General features: G+C 47.1%; 2 protein-coding genes across 6 annotated transcripts in view; both read left to right on the top strand.

Moving 5' to 3' along the window:
* The first annotated feature begins 3 nt into the window (after window positions 1–3).
* Window positions 4–5,312, top strand: CBR1 (carbonyl reductase 1). The gene is made up of 4 exons (XM_050332881.1): window positions 4–149; window positions 1,198–1,548; window positions 3,409–3,516; window positions 4,329–5,312. Exons 2-4 carry the CDS (start codon window positions 1,263–1,265, stop codon window positions 4,763–4,765), a joined length of 831 nt encoding a protein of 276 aa, XP_050188838.1. The 5' UTR covers window positions 4–149; window positions 1,198–1,262; the 3' UTR covers window positions 4,766–5,312.
* Window positions 5,313–7,989: 2,677 nt separating this feature from the next.
* Window positions 7,990–22,366, top strand: part of DOP1B (DOP1 leucine zipper like protein B) — a 38,982-nt gene continuing 24,605 nt past the window's right edge. For 3 of the 5 annotated variants that reach the window (XM_050332762.1, XM_050332759.1, XM_050332757.1), the window contains exons 1-9: window positions 7,990–8,140; window positions 11,112–11,286; window positions 17,084–17,265; window positions 17,384–17,554; window positions 18,689–18,878; window positions 19,482–19,580; window positions 20,563–20,686; window positions 21,307–21,407; window positions 21,854–21,971. In XM_050332762.1, coding sequence (XP_050188719.1) covers window positions 11,149–11,286; window positions 17,084–17,265; window positions 17,384–17,554; window positions 18,689–18,878; window positions 19,482–19,580; window positions 20,563–20,686; window positions 21,307–21,407; window positions 21,854–21,971 — 1,123 coding nt within the window. In that variant the 5' untranslated portion in view covers window positions 7,990–8,140; window positions 11,112–11,148. Of the gene's footprint in view, window positions 8,141–8,200; window positions 8,225–9,649; window positions 9,675–11,111; window positions 11,287–17,083; window positions 17,266–17,383; window positions 17,555–18,688; window positions 18,879–19,481; window positions 19,581–20,562; window positions 20,687–21,306; window positions 21,408–21,853; window positions 21,972–22,366 lie in introns of those variants that run through there. The other 2 variants (XM_050332760.1, XM_050332761.1) reach the window with 2 other exon arrangements.

The following is a 22,366-nucleotide window of genomic DNA, read 5'->3' as shown; positions in this document are numbered from 1 at the left end:
CCCCTGAGGCGGGGCTGCCCCGCCATCTTAGGGGCGTTCGCATCTCCCTTCCGTGTGGTGCGATCGTCTGTGTTTTTTGGGGGAGCAGCGAGTGCTTCCCTCGCTGTGTGGAGCTGAGGGACGAGGGGAAGGCATTCGCGGTGCTGGAGGTGGGTGAGGAGGTGCTGGAAGTTCCACTCCAACCCGGGGTCCCTCAGACCGCGGTGCCCTGAGGGGTTCGGGGCTCATGGCGGCCCGAGCGTTCCCTCCCCGTTAGGAACCCGCTCCTGAGGAGGGGGGAATGAGGTGGGAAGGGGGCTCCTGGCTCTGGGAAGGCGGGAGCTGGTTGGGGTGTCATCCTAGTTACAGGCGAGTTGGGAAGAGAGGTGGAAATTACGTAAAAACGGGGGGTGGGGGAAACGCAGCGTTTTAAACTTGTTTTTACGTGGGAAATGCATCTTCTTTAAATGTGCTATATCTGTTTAAAAAAACAGCAAGCAGGCTGTGTATCTGGAGCTGACGGTGTGTTAGACACTATAAACGCTGCCAGCCTGTGCTTTGCTCTCTCCCCCTGAAAATCCTATAATTGCTTCTCCCACCTGGCACTTGGAGATGAAGCTGCAACTTCCTTTTTTTTCCATGGTTTGGGTTGGAATGAACCTTAAAGCTCATCAAGTTCCTGCCATGGGCAAGGACACCTTCTACTAGACCAGGTTGCTCAGGTTTTGAGCCTGAGTTTTTCAGCTGAATGAGTTGAAATACCCTCAAAAGAAGGAAGTGGGTTTTCTGTGAGGTGTAAGTGCAGAAGAGCTTACTCCCACCAAAAGTTAATTCGCTACTGAAAATTAGTCGTTGACTTTCTTTGGTAAAGACTTTTCCTCTTATTACCAAGTTACTGGCTGGGTTTTCTTCAAAACATTTAGCACCAGGTGTGTATTTCTCTGTGAACACCTCGTGCTACTTTAGGAAGTTACAGTCAATAATGTGGCTTCATGTAATTCGAGGTGAAATTTGAATTAGTATTTTAAAGAAAAAAAAAGCCACTTAATTGGCCAGAAGAGTTGTGGACTCTGCACCCCTGGTGTTGTTCAAGGCCAGGTCGGACGGGGCGTGGAGCAACCTGGGATTGTGGAACACGTCCCTGCCTGTGGCAGGGGGTTGGATTGGATGATCTTTAAGGTCCCAAACCATTCCCTGACTTTAATTCCTTTTCAACAGCCACCTTTGTCCGCCTGAGTGAAGGTTTCTTTGCTGTTGGCTCGGGCGCACACCCAGGAGGGACAATGTCCAGCGTGCCCGTGGCTGTGGTGACAGGAGGCAACAAAGGGATCGGCTTTGCCATCGTGCGGGCCCTGTGCAAGCAGTTCCAGGGGGATGTGTACCTGACAGCCCGGGATCCTGGCCGGGGGCAGGAGGCGGTGGCCAAGCTCCAGCAGGAGGGGCTCCGGGCCCTCTTCCACCAGCTGGACATCGATGACCCGCAGAGCATCAGAGCCCTCCGGGATTTCCTCAAGGAGAAGTACGGGGGGCTGAACGTGCTGGTGAACAACGCAGGCATCGCTTTCAAAGGTAGGAGAGAGTCTGGGTGGGATAGTCCTGGGTGCTGCTGAGCTGTGTGGAGAGGATTGTGGATGCATCTGACGCTTGTCTGCCAGTGGAATGCTGCACTTTTGGATGCCAAGCTTCCTGTCTTGAGGACAACGTGAAATGGGTCTTCTGGGATCTCTTGGGCTGACTGTGCATGTGCATTTCTCCATGGAAAGGGTGGTCAGGCCTTGGCAGGGGCTGTTTGGAGTGCCCAAGCCCTGGAGGTGTCCAAGGAAGGCCTGGACATGGCACTCAGTGCTCTGGGCCTGGGGACAAGGTGGGGATGAGGCACGGGGTGGACTGGATGATCTTGGAAGTCTTTTCCAACCTCAGTGATCCTGTAAACTGCCTCCCTGGAGTGCTGTGTTTGCATCACCCAGGGAGCACTGAAGCACTTGAGGCACACAGTGCCTGTGAGGGGAGTTGGGATAATTGCCTCAGTGCCCAGGAGTGTCACCAGGGCCGTGGGAGCCCGTCCTGAGGGTGAATATCAGCTGTGTTCCCTGGGGATCTGTGTTTTCCACAAGCCTCACATTTTGCTGTGTGTGTTACCTCCTCAAGGCATCCAGCTGATAAAAAATAACCTTTGGCCCTGGGTGGGACCTGCACTGAGCAAGAATGTAACCATTTCATCCCCCAGTGGACTAGGAATGCAGGGAAAGCGAGGAAGACACAGCAGTTTTAAGGTGGAAAAGTGCATTCTTCTTGTAAGTGTTTATAAAAGCAAGGCAAGATCATGTTAGATAGAGCAAATCACAAGCCTGACTGCTTGTTCTAGGGAAGGGATTCTGTCCCTCTGCCCCCTCAGGTGAGACCCCCTGTGCTGACTCCTCTGCTCAGAGTGGTTAAGGAGGCCTGTCAGGAACTGCAGATCAAACCTCACCTGCTCCTGAAGATGGAGCTTCTCACGGAGTGGGAGTGCAGTGATGGTCTTCTAAAACCCACTCACTGTATGTTTGGCATGTTACTTTATAGAAAAATTGCTTGTGTTTGATCAGTTCAACAGGAGGCAGCTCTTATTATGAATTCTGAGCTTCAGGATGTGCTGAGGATAGGGAGGTGCTAAAACATTGCAGCAACAGCAGTTAAAATATCACTTCCAGGTGCTTAGCCCAGACTTTCTTCAAGCTGACAACAGCTCTGAGTCAGCAGTATGTCCTACAATTAAGAAAGGTGATAAAGCAGCCTCTTGTGACTGTTGCTGTGTATCTCACACAGAGCCTGGAGGGTGTAACATCTGTGTCAGAACTTGCTGTGATGCTTATCCTGTATTTTTATTTAAATTCTCGCTCCCAAGATTGCTGTTTCTACCCAGTTTGTTTATTCAGGCTGCACCAAATCCCACAGAAGCTTTTAGGGTGTTGGGGACTTCAGACCCCAGCTGAGAACTTGGGTGTGGGCAGGTCCTGGCAGATCACAGGGCAGGTTGGGCAGCACATCCCAGGAAAGCCGTTTTTCCATGGCTTTTCCATAAAAAGACAGAAAGACAAACAACCTGTGGGGTGGCAAATGACCCTGCAGAGGGAATACAACTGGCTCTCTGGGGTGAAGCCAAAACCTTCACCTTTCAGAGGTGAAAACATAATTAGCTCATTAATACAAAATTGCAGAGCCAGGTTTTCTCATTAATGTTAATTATGTTGTTTTTCTTATAGATTTTAATTCATCATATGCCCGTTTTCTAATTATTAGAAAAAATAAGCTGAACTATTGAGGTTTGGTAGTTTAAAAAAATAACTAAGATAAATTTTGGGGGTTGGTAACTTCTGTTCAAACACTACAACTCTGATTTTTGGTTTGTGTTTGTTTGTTTTTCTCCTCTTTCCCACCTGTTATAAAAAGTTCATGACACGGCTCCGTTTGCAGTCCAGGCTGAGGTCACACTGAAGACAAACTTTTTTGGAACCAGGAACGTTTGCACAGAGTTGTTGCCTCTTATGAAGCCCTATGGTAAGTGAAACACAACAGGAACGGTTTTGTTTGAATTTTGACCCTCATTAAACAGGGAAATCCTCTCCAGTCTCAGACACTGCCCCATAGCAAAGTGCTCTGTCCATGATCTCTGCCTCCACAAACTGTTCTTGCTTCAGAAAGGACGTTTTGATGGCAGAACTGGGATAAGGAAGTACCTAAAAGCAGCCTTTCAGCTGGGTTTGACGTGGTGCTGTGATGTGTTTGCTGCTGTAAATGAAATATAGATGATACCAACATTTAAAAGCATCCAGGGTTTTAAGAGAAAAGAATGATGAAAGAGAAATTGGGAATTTTTAGGTTTTGGTGGAGAAAGAGAAGACAGAATAAATGAATTTTGGGGGGCCAGCTGGGGAGAGAGTAAGCAGTGCCAAAATGACAACTTAGTCCTCTTGTACTAAGGGTGAAGGATGGGTGTGTTAATAAAATCATTAACAGAAAGGATTAATTTCTGTGCCTTTTAAGGTTTAATCCCCATGTTCATCACCTGAATGGCTGTGAAGTAGCAAGAAAGGGGGGAAAACATTGCAAAATAATTTTGGAAATGATTTACTGATGAACTGACTCAGTGCTCTGTGCTGAAGTGCTGGGAGATGAACACTGAATGGGATTTTCTGGCAGTGTGTGACATGGAGTTATCTCTGACCTTCCCAGAGCTCTGCCAAACAGCCCACATGAAATAATTGACATGAGTTCACCCGAGCAGTGAACACAGAGCTGCACAGCAGCCCCCACCTCAGTGCTGGCCTTAAAAGGTGTCCAAAATAACCAGCTCCTCTTCCCTGTGCCAGGGCGGGTGGTGAACGTGTCCAGCATGGTGAGCAGCTCGGCCCTGGGGGGCTGCAGCCAGGAGCTGCAGCAGAAATTCCGCAGTGACACCATCACCGAGGAGGAGTTGGTGCAGCTCATGAACAAGTTCGTGGAGGACGCCAAGAAAGGGGTGCACGGCAAAGAGGGTTGGCCAAACACCGCCTACGGGGTGTCCAAAATCGGGGTCACCGTCTTGTCCAGGATCCAAGCCCGGCTGCTGAACGAGAAAAGGAAAGGGGACCACATCCTGCTCAATGCCTGCTGCCCTGGCTGGGTGAGGACAGACATGGCAGGTCCCAAAGCCACCAAATCCCCCGATGAGGGGGCTGAGACCCCCGTTTATTTGGCCCTTTTGCCTTCAGATGCCGACGCTCCTCACGGGCAGTTTGTGAGTGACAAAACTGTCCGGCCCTGGTGAGCTGAGGCAGGTGGCAGTGGGAAGGTGCCTGACCTCGATTCCCTGATTTTACTCTTTGTTGTGTCATTGCCAGCCCTTTTCCCAGTGCCCTGAGACATGAGATGTGGAGCTGGGAGGAGGGAGTAGGTGCCTTATTATTTCTGAGTAGATCTTTGTGAGGTCCAGAGCTGCTGCTTGAGGCTGAACAGGGTTTCTTAAAGGAGAGTGAAGTGTTTTAGGGCTACAGAGTGACCAGTTTTGGGGGAGACTCATAAGACCAGAACAAAATCACTGCTGTGTAGAAACATTCCTTACTATCAGAACAAAATTAAATTAGGAGAATATAAAAATAGCAAGGATGTACCATTAATAGAAAAATGTAATCATTTTTTTTTTTTCATTAATAATGTCAAGAAATAATTACTTACTGATTTGTATTCATCTGACTGGCTTCTTCTGGTACTTCTCGAGTTTGGAAATGCATTTTGATTTTCTGCAGCCAAGTTTGTGGCTGGAATGTGTGATGTCTGCACTACAGAAAGAGAAAATAAACCACTGCTAAATCAAACTATCAAACTCTCCGTCAGTTAATTTCTTGCACAGCCAGAAGTTTCCTTATTAAAAAGCTGAATTAAGTGCACTGGAGCAGGAGTGAAAGACATCGGACTCAGGATATGGTTTCTTGGTTTGGTTTTTGGTTGGGTTTTTTTTTTTTTTTTACATTCAAGCCAAATTACAGGCTTGAAAGTTTTACAAAAGGTGTAAAAATTGATGTTTGTTAAACCCACTTATTCCATGCCAGGGTGAGGAAACAAAAGGGGAAGGTTTTGGCTGGACTGTCACTGTCAGCAGTGTCATTCCTCATGCTAATGTTGATGATAATACAATTCCTGGTGGAATGAGCAGGAAGAAGGACACAGGACAGATGTTCTCCCAACCTGTGCTGAGGTATTCCAGGAAGGAGAATCAGCTGTGTGGGTGGATCCAACCTCAGCTGCCGGAGGTGGAAACAAAGCAGAGCGCGTTGGCTGCTCCCAGGATCAGTCAGGAAGGAGAAGCTGCACAACATTCCCTGCTGACACTGGCAGTGGGAATGTGTCCTGGGAAGAGAGCTGGGACAGCACAGGGCAGAGTGCCAGGGAAGGGCTGTTTGCTGAGAGCAGAGCCAGGGCCAGGCTGGCTCTCAGCACAGGGCCTGCATTGTGCAACCCAAATCGATTTATTGCGTATTTATTTGGGGTTTTTTAGCTCCCTCCCTGCTGCTCTCCCGTGCCTGTTGTGTCTCAAGTGTTTTGTTGCTCTCAGGCTCTGGCTCTTGCCGAGTGGTTCTTGTGTCCAGTTGAAGGGTTAGGAAGGGGATGGAATAATACAGGTCTGTTGTGCTGGAGGAAACTTCCACGTGTGATTTATTGCTTCTCTTTGGGGGGCTCACATTTTGACTTTGGAATTTACTGGCCAGAGGAGATGCCTGGAAATGCAGGAGGGAGAATCCCAGAATCCCAAAACAGTTTGGACTGGAAGGGACCTCAAAGCCCACCCAATGCCACCCCCTGCCATGGGCAGGGACACCTTCCACCAGCCCAGGGTGCTCCAACCTGGCCTTGGACACTTCCAGGGATCCAGGGGCAGCCACAGCTTCTCTGGGAATCCTGTCCCAGCCCCTCCCCACCGTCACAGCCAGAAATTCCTTCCCAATATCCCATCTAACCCTGCCTTCTGGCAGTCTGAAGCCATTCCCCCTTGTCCTGTCACTCCATCCCTTGTCCAAACTCCCTCTCCAGCCTTCCTGTAGCCCCTTTAGGTACTGGATGGCAAGAACTCTTGGGAATTCCTTCATGTCTTGGATAGTTTGAATTGCTCCCGTGTCCTGTAGTGTCACCCAACATGCAGACAGTGTAAGAAACACCTGACAAGTGCCACATCATTGCAGCTGACTTTCCCAGCGAGAACCAAACTTCAAATAGAGCTCCTTTAGGCACTGAAGTGCAGCCTGGCTGTCTCCAGCAGCGATTCCATCTGTAAATCCATGACTTGATGCCATCCCAAGGGCCAGGATTTAGCACGGTCAGTGCTGGTGTGTGGAAGGAACCACACACAACCAATACAAAGAACACCAGTTTGTGAGGGAAAGAACTTCCAAAGAGAGCAACCCCTCAGGAACTAACTGGAAAATATCCTAAAATCTATCTAGGAAGGGGAAAGGCAGGTGGGCTGAAGAAAATAAAACAAGTATATTAATGTAACACTTGCTGGAGGTCGTTGCTGAAACAGTTTCCATCAAAAGCTGAAGGGTTTCTCTTCTTTCACCTTGAGGGACTGAACGGGTGGATTTTCCTTGGTTTTGTTGTTTTTTCCCAGCTTCTTTGAACTACCAGGATTAAGTTCTGCTCGCTTGTTAAACAGAGACGAGAGGGAATGGAATAGGGAAGGGAAGGAGAAACTGAGGTTGAATAATATGTTTCCACAGTATATGAATCCTTGTAGGGCACAGAAACTGAGGTTAAACAACATCTTTCCACGGTCCATGAATCCTGGTGGAGCAGGATCACGTATTTTCCTTCCCACGTGCAGTTTGCTCGTCCCTTTGGTTGCTGTCGGAGTTCTGCAAATCCCGCCCATGAACCTTCTCCCAAGGCTTTTGCCGCGAACAGAGGGCTCCTGGTATCGACCCCGAGCCCGCTATAAACGCAACAACCGACCCCACGGGAAAAAACCGCGTCTCCAGCATTCCCCAAAATCCGCCTCTTCCCTCAACCCGGCCGGACCGGGAGCAAAGGCGGGACACGGGAAGCGCTGACACTCGCGTTACCTGCGGGGCGGGGACAGCCGAGCTCGCCCTTGTTTCCAGGCCATCCGAGGCCGGCGCAGCGGGAGCAGGGAGCGGTGCCGATTATCCCGATGCTCCCCACGCTTCCCGATGCTTCCCGGGGCTGTCCCGGTTGGAGCGGCCGGGGGTGGGGGGGGAAAGCGCGGAGCCACCATTCCCACCCGCGCCGCCAGGGGGCGCCCGGCGACCCGTCCGCCCGCCGGACTGTACCATCTCACCGCGAAGGGGGAGAGCGGCGTGACAGGGGACCCGCTGCGGGCCGTGCCGCTCAGCGACACGACAGCGGGTGACACCGGGAGAGGGGCGACAACGACAGCGGGCGACAGCGAGAGCGACCGCGGCGTAACGGGGACAGCTGGAGCCGTACTACAGCGGGCCATGCCTTGGCGCCCCCCGCGCGGCGCTGCGTGGTGTCGCCCCGCTGCGGCCCTGGCGGCGCGGGCGGGGGCGGTTTTTCCAGAGGGGCCGTTTCCATAGGGATTGACTGCGGGAGCCGCGCCCGCCCCGCGCCGGGACCGCGCCGGACACGTCACCGCCACCGCCCCGGCACTGAGCGGGGCCCTCCGCAGGTACCGGCGGGGGCGGGAGGGGACCCGGCTGAGGGGGATCCCGCCCTCAGTCCCGTGGGGGACTCCCTGGCGCGGCCCCGGCAGGTGGGGATGGCGATGGCGAATGGGAATGGGAATGGGGGCACTGGAGGGACAGCGCTGGTCCCTCGGGAGCGCCGCATTCACCTCCGCGAATCCCCGAATCCAGAGTGGTTGGGCTCGGGAGGCAGCTCTGGAGGTCGCCCAGTCCGACCCCCCCGCCCTGGGGCGGTGACACGGGAATGGGTCGGGAATGTCTCCAGAGTGGGAGAATCCACGGGAATGGGTCGGGAATGTCTCCAGAGTGGGAGAATCCACCTCCCTCCCGGGCTCCCCAGGGCAGTGGGCACGGCCCCAAGGAGCTCCCAGGGACAGGAGGGAGTGTTTTGGTGTCCCGGGCACCTTTGGATGATCCTTGGGGATCCCTCCCAGCTCAGGATATTCCTCGATTTTCCCTGGACAACCTGTTCCAGGGCCCGGCCCCCCGCCATGGAAAGAAGTTCTTCCTCATCTCGAGGTGGAACTTGTCGTGTTTTTACCATCAGTGCTGGGAGCTGATGGGAAACTATTAACATCGGGATTGACTAAGGGAAGTTTGTGACCCGGGATTTGGGAGATGTGCCTGAAGGTCACTGGCAAGTGGCTTTTGTTGGGCTTTTTTTAACTGGTTTTTTTTTTTTTTAAATCTTCCTGCCTTTGTGTCCAAGCACAAACACGATCTGTTGGCCGTGTTTAGGTTGCTGGGTTTTGTCAGACCTTGCTGATATCTGGCAGCTGATCATTCCATCCATCCCTGCTTTTCTGGGTGGGAATACACCATATACCTGTCCTTTCACTGCAAAATCCAAATAGAATGTCTTAATAACTGAATAATACATTTTTCCCCCTAAATGAAGTTTTATTGGTTGTTTTGGGTTTTTTTCCTTGGGTAGTACATTGTCTTTTACCCACAGAAACTAATTATATTTTACTTTAATGGCTTTAAACTGGGAGAGAATGGGTTTAGGTTAAATATTAGGAAGAAATCCTTCCCTGTGAGGGTGGGGAGGCCCTGGCACAGGTTACCCAGAGAAATTCCATCCCTGGAAGTGTCCAAGGCCTGGTTGGACAGGGCTTGGAGCATCCTGGGATATGGGAAGGTGGATAAGGGGGATAAGGAGGTTGGAACTGGATGACCTTTAAGGTCCCTTCCCCCCAAAACCACCCCACGATTCTGTGATAAACACACCAGTTTTTAATGCTCCAAAAATCCTCTGGGACACGACTTTTATAGGACATTTAGAACCTCTTGAAGCACTGCTGATAATTCACTGTATTCCCATTCCCTGAGCGGTTTTTACGGCATTTCCCGACCTGACGTGTCCTGTCAGCGGAACAGCTGCCCCATTCCAAGGGATCCAGCCAAATCTCTTCTTTAAGGAAGTGCCAGCAGCCCTGCCTTGGCAGAGAGCTGCTGGGAATAACTTCCCAGCTCGTGCTTTGTTCCGAGGAGCATGGACACGATCCAGTGATCAAGGTACTTGGATGAGATGAGGGAAATAGGGTTCAATCCCTTGCCCTGGCAGTGGTTATATCAGATTGCTCCTGATTTTTGCTGACAGTATCTTGCAGGTTTTCCACTTTGTTGGGTTTTGTGGGAGAACTGACTTTCTTTTTTTTTTTTTTTTTTTTAAAAAATCCATGTTGAAGCCAGCAGAGCTGTATCCCAGATAAATGGGATAAATGGGATAAATACAGGGCAAGTGGGTGTTTGGCTCTCTCTGCTGAGAGAAGCCCTGAGAGCATCCTGGCGAAACCAAAATTAAACCCTCCTTGTAACCAACCAACCAAACAAACCCAACCAACCAAATCTGGCCCTGATGACACTGGGTGATAATTGTTTTTTCCACAGTTTGGATGGCACAGGGTGGCTGAATCCTGAATCAGGGCAGTGCAAAGGTGCATTTGAAATCCTTTCTCTTCTGGGGATTCATCCAGCATTTTTACTGAGAGTTTCCTGCCACAAATCCCTTATTGATTTAGTGATTGTTGTGTGGTTGCAGTTAATGCTCTATAAGAATACAGGTTTATTTTGGTGCCCCAACCACGGGGAAACCGAATGCAGATGTCCCTTCAGAAACATCAAATATTTTGATTTAGAGCTGGGCTTTCTTTTCCCCATCAGTGACGTAGCAGGGGATTGACCTAAACCTGCTGTTTCTAAACCTAAGCACCTTTAGAATATTCTGGAAGAATATCTGTATATTTTCCCTCAGGAGATCTGGTGTCAGAGGTGACAAAGGAGCAAAGGAATTATTTTGCAGCACAGAAAAACCCGACAGTGCTTGTTGTCCACTGTTCTAAACCGTTCTTTCTACCTTGGATTTTTAATCTAAATGCCTTGCAAAAGACAAGAAGATGAAATCCCTCTCCATGAAAACACAGGGATCCTTTTTTTTGGTTTGTTTTTTTTTTTTTTGTGGTTGAAACAAGGCAGATTTTTTGGCACAAGCCCTCGGTCTGGTGCTCGAGCATCTGCTCCTGCCAAGCTGAGCTGCAGAGCCCTGAGAGCTCCTTCTGCCCTGGGCTGAGAGGCCCTTCAAGATTCCCTCTGGAAAGCTGCATTTGGATAGGGAATGTTTCCCATTCCATGCTCCAGGTGACCTTTTTGCAAAGCAGGGAAAAAAAAGCCATTTCCTCCTCCCCAGCAAATTGTTTGTCATCCCTGCCTTTGTTTTTTGAAGGGAAAAAAATGCGGTTCAGGAGGAGGAAAATGTGACTGCAAAGCTTCCAAAAGAGGCAGTGGGGAGTTAAAAATAAATAATTCTTTCACTTGGGTGTTGCAGCTTGATCTGCTGACCCGTTTCTTGTGCTCTGCCAGTGCTCCTGCGTCTTCATTGTCATCTTAGAGTGCTTTTAAGTTTGCCAGGGCAGAAAATGGGGGTTATTTTCGTAACTCTCGGCGTGTTTTTAGTTCAGCAGGAGGTTCCACCTTGCTATGAGAACCGAAGATGGATCCAGAAGAGCAGGATCTGCTGGGGGATTACAGATACAGGAATTATTCTTCGGCGATTGAGAAAGCCTTGAGGAACTTTGAATCATCCAGTGAATGGGCAGACCTTATATCTTCCCTTGGCAAACTCAACAAGGTACAGGAGTAATTTTTCATATTTTTTTAGATTGTATTTGCATTGTTATTAACTTTTCTGTAGCTTCCAGCACTCGGCAAAATTGAAAATCCACTCCAGAAAAATATGAGTTTACAAAGGAAGGGCATTGGAAGAAGTTAAGTCAGTATATTTTATATATAAGTGTGAGAAATTCTGGTGAAACCAACAGAGCTTTCCTTCAAATGGTGGTGTGGTTTTTTTTTCCTTTGTACAGATAATTTAATGTTTGCATCAAAGAAACCTCAGGATGCTGGTTACTCACTCCAGAGCAGCTAAAAGAGCTTTTATATGAAACAGGTCACAAGTTTTAGAGCGTTTTCCTGACTCAAAGCTCGTATTTAATGATCTCATTTCCCTGAGCAGTGGATTTGAGGGAATAATTGATTAGATGGTGTCATTTGGATGGCCATGGAGTGAGAGAGACAGGCAGGAAGAAAGGAAAAGACTTTCATGGAGAGCACTTGGGAGGTGTGTCCTTTCCTCCTCTCTGCCCAAGAAACAAAGTGTGTGATTTTTGTGTCCCTTTTGGGCCCTTTTAATATAAAACTACCCCTCAAATTCAACTTGCCAACAACCCAACCCCTCAGATCCCTTTCCCTGGGGCTGCTCTCCAGCCTCCCATCCCCCAGTTTGGGTGTTTACCCCATCCCAGTGGATAATCCAACGTGAAATCCCACACGGTTGGTGATTGCTCAGCTCTCTGGGCTGGCCAGATCTCCCTGCAGGACCCTCTACCCTCCAGGGAGTCAGTGGCTCCTCCTAGTTTAGCATCAGCAGGAATTTAATATTATGGGCAATTCCTTCATCCAGGTAATTTATAAAAATATTAAAGCACCACTGGCCCTAAAGCCCTGAGCCCTGGGGAGCCCCACTGGTGACCAGCCACCAGCTCGGTGTCACCCCACTGACTGCAACCCTCTGAGCCACTTGTTCAGCCAGTGTGGGGTTGGATTTGTCTGCCTGTGTGCTGGACAGGTTATCCAGGACACCGTGAGAGCATCAAAAACTTTGCTAAAATCCCAAACTGGGACAACATTTGCCAAAATTGAGGGGTTTTTAAAGTGTTTTTGCCTCTTCAGAGAGGTGAGGAGCTGAAGCAGGAGTTACACATTTCTGCCTTCACTATTTCATCATCATTCCTGTTGAGTCAAGAGCCTTCAAAATGCTTTTCTCAAAAGGGAAAATATGAAATAATTGGAGTGAGAGGTTGGGCTCTGACCTCTGATCTTGGCCTGGATGAGCACACTGAACTGCTGGACACCTCTCTTCTTCAGGTACAAGAATTGCCAGATCTCTGTAGCAGCATAGCAGGAACCAAGGGAAAATGCTTTTAACTGATCCATCAGTCCATCTGCTGTGGCATTTTATGGAGCTGATCTTTTTAGCTGCTTGAGAACTGGTAGAGCAAATCATCCCCAGTGTTACCTGAAAATGAGGATGATGGGGCAGGGGAGCAAACTGCCCAAAGGAAGATTGAAATAAGATGGCAGTAACTATTCCCTTAACTCCTGTGATTCCTTGGTCTCTGACATCCTAACCCATAAATAAATAAATACTGGGGAGTTTTGCCAGTGCTGGGGGAGGTGTTTTTAACATCAAAGCCTCATTTTTATTTTTTTTTTCCTGCGGTGGAGGTGAGCGAGCAGGGAATGAGGATGGGCAGGAGAGAGGAGATCAGCTGTAAAAATGGTAAAAATGTTATTATTGTGTGACATGAAGGATCCTGGGTGTCAGGATAGATGTTCCTGCCCCTTGTGGGTGCAATATTTTGTGAGGCTTTCTCTCCTGTGAGCACTATTGACACACACACCCCACTCTGTTATTTCTACAGAAACTCAGTGGAATTATCCTTCAGGTAATCCAAGGTCTGCTGCTTAAAGATGAGGTAAAAAAGAGCAGAGGGAGCTGTTTGGCTGAAATTTGTGGAGCTTTTGCTGCTCCTGAAAAGATCCAACTCTGCTCCTTCTCCCTGGTGCTGCCTGACAGTTGGGCTTGATGACCCTAAAGGTCTCTGGGTCTCTGACTCTGCTCAGGATAAACTAAAAGTTGGTTTTTTTCACAGCTTCCCCGTTGCTTCTGCAGCTCTAAATGATGTTTTTTGGGGGGCTTCCAGAACCAGAGAAGCAACAGAGGGAGCCAAGTGACTTTAATCTGAATGTTCAACTAAATGGGGCAGTTTGTAGATCTGGGAATGATTTTATTTTGTCATTTGAGAGAGATGAACCTTTATCTAACTTGACAGGACTTCAGTGCTGACAGCTTCACCTGGAGTTCCTTTTAGACAGGGAGAGGAATAAAGGGGTTTATTTTTATTTATTTTTATTTTTTTTTGGTTTGTGACTCATCTCTGTTGCTGTTTAAAGTAGGTCAGATGAACGTTGTCCTAAAATTCTGGGTGTTCCTCACAGGTTTTATGGGAAACCTGAGGGGAGTTACTGCAGTTTGGCCCATGTTTGGGGTTTATTTTTGCCTTTTAAGGTGAAGTGAGATGAAAATTCCCTGCAGTGGTAAAAAGAGCTGCAGGTACCAGGTGTGAAAATTAAGGAAGGGCTGGCAGAAATTTATTCTACACCCCAAGTTTGTGAGGGAAAGGTTTTGGGGGGGTTAATTTGAGTAGTTGAGGTCGTGATGCATCGTTATGGGGAAGGAGAAACAGTGAAAAGTGATGTTTATAAATAAGAATGTAAGTAATGTTTATAAATAAAAATAAATAAAAATATAAATGGGCAATGTACATTTCGAAGGTGCAAACAGGTGGATCAAAAACAGGCAGAAAATTGGGATGTTAGAGTTTTAAGGAGGGTTTCAGCTTCACTTTCAGTGAGAAAAAACTTCCATACCTTGATAAATTGCTGGGGTGGAGGGATGGTGCCTTTTCAAACCTAGAAATGGGTTCAGCATAGGTGGGTTTATGATTAAACAGGTACTTTTTACATTGTTTTCTTATCCAAAATCCCTCTCAGAGTATAAACAGAGTATGTCCCTTATATAAAATACATATAAAAGTGTCAGGGAGGGGGAACTTCAGGCAATTATCCAATTAAAATATTGGATTCCACAGCCTGCTTTTGTAAGAAAAGGAGTTGTTTTGTTTTGTTTTTTTTTAAAGTCTCTGAAATTTGTGGTGGGGTTGCCCAGAGAAGCTGTGGCTGCCCCATCCCTGGAAGCATTTAATGTCCCTCCCAACCCAAAAACCATTCCAGGATTCCATGATATTTATTAAATAATTAGCACCTCAATAAACAGTATTGGCTGTAAAAGAGCCCTTTCAAACTGCTTTTTATTCTCGGACATAACACCAGGGTGTTTGTAACAACAATGCAATTTCCTCAGCCTTCTGCTGAGGACAATATTTATATTTTACATATATTTGTATGTATAAATATATATATATTTTAAATATTTCTTTATATATTACCTCCTAACTGCTTTGTGGAACTTCTCCACGCCCATGGACAAATGCAGCATCATCCAGGCATGTTTTATACATTTTTTCCCCCCTTTTTAATACAACTTCGCCTCCTATTTTACTCTTTTCTCACAGCTTTGTGCTGGTATTTTTTGTGGAAGCTGCAGCTCTGTTTAGAATCCTTTTGGCTTGGAAAATGAACCAGTGGGAAATGGAATCACGGGCTCTGCCTTCTCCCCCTGCCCTCCCAACCTCTGTTGTCTAAAACATTATTAAAGATACTAAAGAATTGTAGAGTCTGCCAGTTGAGGGAAATCTTAAAAATGGATGCACTGGGGGGGTAGTTACTGAAATAAAAAATATTTACTGGATTTACATGGGGGTTTTATCCATTTTTAACTGATCTAACTGATTTCTAGTGGTGTTGTGAAGCTGTGGAAATGCAAATATTCCTCTGTGTGTGTGTGTCTGGTTTTGGTTTAAGGCACAGAATGGCAATTCTGGGCCTTTAAATCCCAATTTCAAAGAAACTCTGTATTTCTGCCACCCCAAGGCACAAAAAAAAAACCCCAAGATTGTCTGGTTTTGAGGTGGAAGGTTCAGCTCAGAAGCTGAAGCTCTCAACATTTTTGTTATGATTTTGGGATGTGATTTCTGATGTGAGTGTCATAATAGATGCCTTCAGATCTTCACTCCTGGAGAAATTTGGCTTCTGGTTCCTGAGGTGAAGGAGCATAAGAAATGTGGGATTGGCCTGAGTTGGGATTGTCCTGATTTGGGATTGGCCTGAGTTGGGATTGTCCTGAGTTGGGATTGGCCTGAGTTGGGATTGGCCTGAGTTGGTCTCACCTGCTGGAATTCAGACATGGGAAGGTTTCTGAGTTACCCAGGAGACAAAACTTAAACTGATTTATTCCTGATATGCCTGGAGGAATTTGGGATTGTTCAGCCTGGAGAAGAGAAGCTTTGGGATGACCTGAGTGTGGCCTTGCAGGGCCTGAAGGAGCTCCAGGAAAGATGGAAAGAGAATATTCCCAAGGGCTGGAGGGACAGGACAAGGGGGAATGGGTTTAAACTGCCAGAGGGCAGGGTTAGATGGGATATTGGGAAGGAATTCCTGGCTGGGAGGATGGGGAGGGGCTGGGATAGAATTGCCAGAGAAGCTGTGGCTGCCCCTGGATCCCTGGAAGTCCAAGGCCAGGTTGGAGCAACCTGGGCTGGTGGAAGGTGTCCCTGCCCATGGCAGGGAGTGGCACTGGATGGGCTTTAATGTCCCTTCCAACCCAAACCATTCCATGATTCCAAATGTTTGGTGAAGGGAAGTTCTTATTTGATGAAGGGGATTGACTTCATATCCTTAGGAAATGTGGGAGCCAAACAGGACATCTCCTGAGATGCCATTATTTCTGTGATGGATCCCATTGTCCCTGTAATAAACAGGGAATCTTCTCATTTTCTGCCTAATTGATCTTTAAATTTTCACTGCTGCAATATTAATATTTATTCAGTCTGAAGCCTGAGAGGAAAAATATTTACCACTGGCATCCTTTTTTATGTAATCAACTCCTTTTCTATGTACAGAGGGTGTGGGCAAGCACATGCCAAGTATATAAATAGAATGTTTCAAAGTCCAGCTCCCCAGCAATCTTCAAAGGCATTACAAGTATTAAAGATATTTAGTGTTGAAATGATGTTACTCATGTTAGAAATGGGCAAACCTCTCAAATATCCAAGATGGAACCGAGGCGACTCCACATTTATCACCTGGTTTAGTTACAGGTGGGAAGCGCTGCTGGATTCTTGGATTCTGGGTTTTATTACCCATTAAAATCTGTGCCTGGGGAAAGAAGGAAGTGAATTGGCTCCCAGTGACACCTGCACTGTGTGGGAACCAGGAATGGGGGGACATTTCTATTTACTGTTGTTACAAACTCTCCACCTTTGTGCTGTGGAGTCAGTTTTATCCCTGGAAGCTCTTTTCTAACAGCTGCTTCCACTGGTAGGTGATGGTTTTATCTCCTCCTCTTCCTGCTGCCCAGTGTTCAAGTGACTTTGGGATCATCACTGAATGTTTTGGGGTTTTTTTTCCCAGGGTTAGTTCCCTTCCCTGCTGGTTTTCCAAATCCTTCTCTCAAGCAGGACTAAAAGAACCTCGAGCTGAGAACAATTAGGTGGGATAAGACCATGATTTAACTTCAGGGAGAGCCAAGAATTTGCCTGAAAAACATCCCAAACTTCCATCTTAGGAGAGAAAACTCTGGAGTGTATTTAGGTTTTCTCCATGCCAATAGGAAACCTTTGACCTGCAGTCACCCTGTGTGTTAAATCTGACATTCCAACCATTTATTCCCACCTTTATTCCCACAGGCTCTTCAGAGTAACCTCAAATATTCTCTCCTGCCCAGGAGGTTGATCATCAGCAAAAGATTATCCCAGTGTCTGCATCCAGCCCTTCCCAGTGGGGTGCATTTAAAGGCACTGGAAACCTATGAAATCATCTTTAAAATCATTGGGACAAAATGGCTTGCCAAGGATTTATTCCTCTACAGGTAATTTTATTTTTATTTTTTTAATTCCTCAGCCGTAAGTATTTCACAATCTATTTTAATTGATTAATTTTTGTCTTTTTTTGGATGTTTTGTGTTTTGTTTTGTTTTTTTTTTAAAGCTCTGGGTTGTTTCCTCTGCTGGCAAATGCAGCCATGTCAGTGAGGCCTGTTCTCCTTGGCTTGTATGAGAAATATTTCCTCCCTCTCCAAAAATCCCTCCTGCCTGGTCTCCAAGCCTTTCTCATTGGGCTCCTGCCTGGGTTGGAAGAAGGATCAGAAATTTATGACAGGTAATATATTGATTATTAAGCACTCATTTAAAAGCAATAGGTGGTATTTTGAAACATATCTCGGATTTCTGTAGAGAAAAGTGGACGAAACAGCTTCTAAAAGTGGAAAAATGGTGGGTCCCAAAAAGATGTTGAAGTAGAAAAACCCTTTCCCCTTCTATTTTCATCTCAGGAGGACAAAAGAAAAAGGAGGGTTAAAAATAAATATGCCGAGAGAAAGGAATAAAAATTGTTTCTCGAAGCTCCTCTGAACTCCTAAATAATTAACCTGACTCCCCAAACCACTGCTCTGTCAATAAATCCTATTTAAATATCCCAACACAAGAGAGCAGCTGAATTCCATCCAGTATTTCTTTATAATTTGACTAAATTCGAAGCAGTGGGAACTGCAGGTGAACTTCCAAGATCCAGCTTTGGGTTTTATACCTTTTTTCCCCCCCTGTTCTTGGGGGCATCATTTTCCCCTTTGCCTTGAACCCACAGGATCAGAGGCAGGAACTGAGAGCACATTTCACTGTGAAAAATTGGGGTTGAAATCCATCAAATGTCATTTTGTAACATGCAGAAACAACAAGAGGCAGCTTTCCTTTAGTTTGCTCGTGGAAATGGTTCTGCAAGACCGAGGTATCTTAGGTGGCTTTTTAAATTCTTCTTCGATGTTGAGGCTGAACATTTCCAGCATCTTCACTATTAAGGACTACAATTCCATAGGGCAGGGAAAAATTGCCTTTCAGAGTCTGAAATAAGCTTAAATTGCTTCCAATTCAGCATTTCCCAGTTCTGCAATCAGAGGTCCTGCAGCAAATCTGGTCAGGGCTTAATGTTTGCAGGAATTTCCTGGAGAAATTAGTGCAGGAACCCAATTCCAGTGGCTGTGCCCAGGGACAGAGGGTGGAGGGGGTTGTTTTTGGACACCTGGATTTGTCTGATTGTACAGGGCAGGTGGAAGATGCCCCTGCCCCTGGGTGGGGGTGGAACTGGCTGATTTTTTAAGGTGCCTCCCACCCCCAAACCATCCATCAGGAAAGGGCAGCACTGGGAACACAGAGACAAGAAAATCAAACAATCCAATTACATCACCTCCAGCACTATTTCTGTGAATAATTCCCTCAAATCCCATGTATTTCCACACAGAACAGATGCTCTGCTGGTGAAGCTCTCCCTGCTGATGGGCCAGGAGGTGTTTTATGGAGCTCTGTGGGGCAGTGTCCTGGTCAGCCCGTCCATCAGGCTCCCTGCTTCCCTCTTCGTGGTCACTCACATCGACAGGGAGCTCTCTGGGAAGCAGCAGAAGTTCATGCTTGGCACAGATCACAAGCTCACAGTAAGTTCATCACCTGCCACACCACCAGCAGGTCGGGCCTCGAGTCAGAACAACAACAAATATTTTAGGAGCCACAAAAAGAAGCTGAAAGGTCCTTGCTTTGAAATTGCTTGAGACGTTTCGTGCTGAAGAGCAGCTTTGCTGTGTGATAAGTGTTTAATGTGGAGTTCCCAAAGTCAGCTCTGCAGGACAGTTCTGCAGTTTGGTGGCTTTTGATTTATCCAGCAAAATGGAAAATCTTCAGCAGGTGGTAGTTCCTGTTAATTTGAGTGATGGGGTAATTGGAAGGCTAATTAGAGTGCTGGAGTATCTGCATTTTGTGAGGCATCACAGCCTGGCTGGTAGCTGGTGATGTAACTCTGGGACTTTCTTGTATTGTTACAAAATCAAGTATTTCGTAAGTATTAACCATTCTTTTAATAAAAAACTAAACTCATTTTGGGTGCAGGAGTTAAGTGGCTCAGTTTATCAAATTATCCTCTTATTTGAAATAAATATTGTTGACAGGTAACCAAGTTTGCTTCCTTTCCTTCTTGTGATTATTTGATTGTAGCTTAAAGGTTCTTAAGGAGTAAAAAATTGGTGTGTTTCCATTTTTTGCAGATCAAATCTCTGTGTGTGTCGGTGTTGGACTCCAATGTCCTCGTGCAAAGGAACACTCTGGAAGCAATCCTCTTCTTCTTCCCCTTTTACACAGCTCTGGTGAGAGGAGTATTTTGGGATTGCCCCATGGGAAGTGTGCTGTGTGAAACCAGCCCAGCCCCCACCTCTGGCACTGCCAAAAGGCTGAATTTTGTGCCTTCAAAATCGATGGATTTTGTGGTTTCTTGTGCCCCATCAGCAGTGGAGGAGACTCTGCTGCTCCTCAGGCTCTTCAAGAGATGTGCCTGAAGATGTGATTTCACAACAAGGGTTATTCTGTGATATTTGGGATTTAGGCCTGAGAAATTCATGTGGAATAAATAATGGAGCTTTTTCAAGTAGGATTTCAGCATTTGGAATCGTTTGCTCTGAACTAAGATACAGATGAAGACTAGGAGAGAAAATATTACTTGAAACAGGAGTTGTTCCCATTGTTTCCCAACTTGCCTGGTAGGACAGGCAGTATTTTGAACACAGCAAGTATTTTTAAGTCTTAGGCAGAGGAGAAGCTTTGGGATGACCTGAGTGTGGCCTTGCAGGGCCTGAAGGAGCTCCAGGAAAGATGGAGAGAGACTATTTCCAAGGGCTGGAGGGACAGGACACAGGGAATGGCTTCAAACTGCCAGAGGGCAGGGTTAGATGGGATATTGGGAAGGAATTGCTGGCTGGGAGAGTGGGGAGGGGCTGGGATAGAATTGCCAGAGAAGCTGTGGCTGCCCCTGGATCCCTGGAAGTGTCCAAGGCCAGGTTGGACAGGACTTGGAGCAACCTGGGATCATGGAAGGTGTCCCTGCCCATGGAGATTGGAATTAGAAGATCTTTGAGGTCCCTTCCCACCCAAACCATTCCATGATTCCATGATCACAATCACATCAGATTCCCTTTTTTGAGATTTTTACTGTACAAAATACCTTGTCCTTGATGTTTGTTGCCTTTTTTCAAAACATTAACATCCCCAGTTAAAAAAAAAAAAACAACAAAACCCAACTTGACTTGTTTGAGCATTCACAAAGAGCTGAAATATCTTTGTTTTCCACCCCAGGACTGCAATGAGAGCTCGATTCTGCTGCCCAGGGCTGATCTAATCTACATCCTGTCAGCAGCAACCCAGACCCTGCTGAGGAGAGACATGTCCCTCAACAGAAGGCTGTATGCATGGCTGTTAGGTACTGTACAGAATCCAGGGATAATCAACACTGAATGCCTGACAGCAGAACAATCAGTGCTGGAAAAGGCCCTTTTTAAGCACCCCTTAACTTTTTCAGTGCTTAACCAACAGGGAGAAAAGAAAGCGCTGATTATTTTCCATTTATGAGGGGTTAAATAAAATCCAGCATTCATTTGGCAAAGAGCTCTTCCCTTCAGAGGTGAATTCCTTTCACTCTCCTGAATTCCCAAACTGTCTGATTCATTTCTGGTCCCATCCACAGCTTGCTGTGCAGTGGCTCAAAGGAGCAATGTTTTAACTTTGCTCTCCTGGAAGTAAAAGCCTGGTAATTCCCACAGGGGCTCAGTTATCCAGGATAAGAGAGCTACAGCTCCTCCACATCTGCCTCCTTTAACTGGGGCTAAAAGGGCCAGGGCAAGAGCTGCATGAAGGCTTTCCTTGCTGATCCCATGCCTGGATCTGGCCTTGGTTTTGGTTTCTTGGATGCCTCAAACGGGGCCACGTCTTTGGACAATTAGTTTGAAGCAAAGTGTTGAAATGCCAAAGGTTAAAAGTGCAGTTTGGTTTCAGTGTTCTGTGCTGCCTCTCTACTCCTGCTGCCCCTGTTTTCTCTTGCAGGCTCTGATATTAAAGGTGGGACCTTTGCTCCAGACTCCACAGCTTCTGAAGACCAGGCTGTTTATTTCTTTGGGAAATATTCCAAAGATCTTTTGGTTGAGGTTGGTGTACAGATGTATCCGTGACCCTTTCAAGTATTGGCACAAACTGTCAAGAATTATTCCCTGTGCCACTTGGTTTGTCCTTCACTTTTTGTCCCCAAAGGTAACATCCTTGGGTGATTATATTTTCATCTCTCTCGGTGCCTGCTGTGCTGTATTTATCCCAATATTTATGTGCTCACAATACAAATGGAATTGAAGGAAACCAAAGGGAAGCATCTTTGCTGAACTACCTGAATTATTTAAAAATGCTTCTCTGAATAAGCCCAGCCCTTGAGAACAGATGATGAGATGCCATTGATTTGTCTGCCCTGGGATGGAAAACTGAAATGCCATTTGTAGTTGGAACCAAACAAAACTGAAATTTAGAAACACTTCAGCTCTTAATAGAGCAATAAACAATCCCTCTTTGATGTGTAACATGCTGATGTTTGCCTTTTTACTAGAGCTTGGTTGTGATTTTGCACCAGAAATTCCCCGAGTCTGACAATCCAGAGGAGCAGCACCAGGCCTACCTGAAACCCTTCCGCATCCTCATCAGCCTCCTGGACAAACCTGAGATAGGTAACGAGCTCCTCACTGCTCCTCTCACTGCTGCCCACTGCTTTGGGGCTGGACACGAGCCCAGGGGGGCAAGGAGGCCGATGGCACCTGGTTTGGATCAGGAATAGCGTGGGCACAGCCCAGGGCAGGGATTGTCCCCTGTGCTGGCACTGCTGAGGGACCCCCAGGGCTGTGTCCAGTTCTGGAACCTCCTGGAAGAGACACTGAGGGGCTGGAGCGTGTGCAGGGAAGGGAAGGGAGCTGGGAAGGGGCTGGAGCAGCAGGAGGGGCTGAGGGAGCTGGGGGGGCTCAGCCTGGAGAAAAGGAGGCTCAGGGGGGACCTTCTGGCTCTGCAATCCCTGACAGGAGGGGGGAGCCGGGGGAGGTCGGGCTAATCTGCCACATCCCAAGTGAAA

Source organism: Myiozetetes cayanensis, unplaced genomic scaffold (genome assembly GCF_022539395.1).
Source record: "Myiozetetes cayanensis isolate MyiCay16 unplaced genomic scaffold, myiCay2020 scf5-8, whole genome shotgun sequence".
Lineage (NCBI taxonomy): Eukaryota > Metazoa > Chordata > Aves > Passeriformes > Tyrannidae > Myiozetetes > Myiozetetes cayanensis.
The sequence above is the reverse complement of the archived record's forward strand: the minus strand, read 5'-3'. Positions and strand labels throughout refer to the sequence as shown.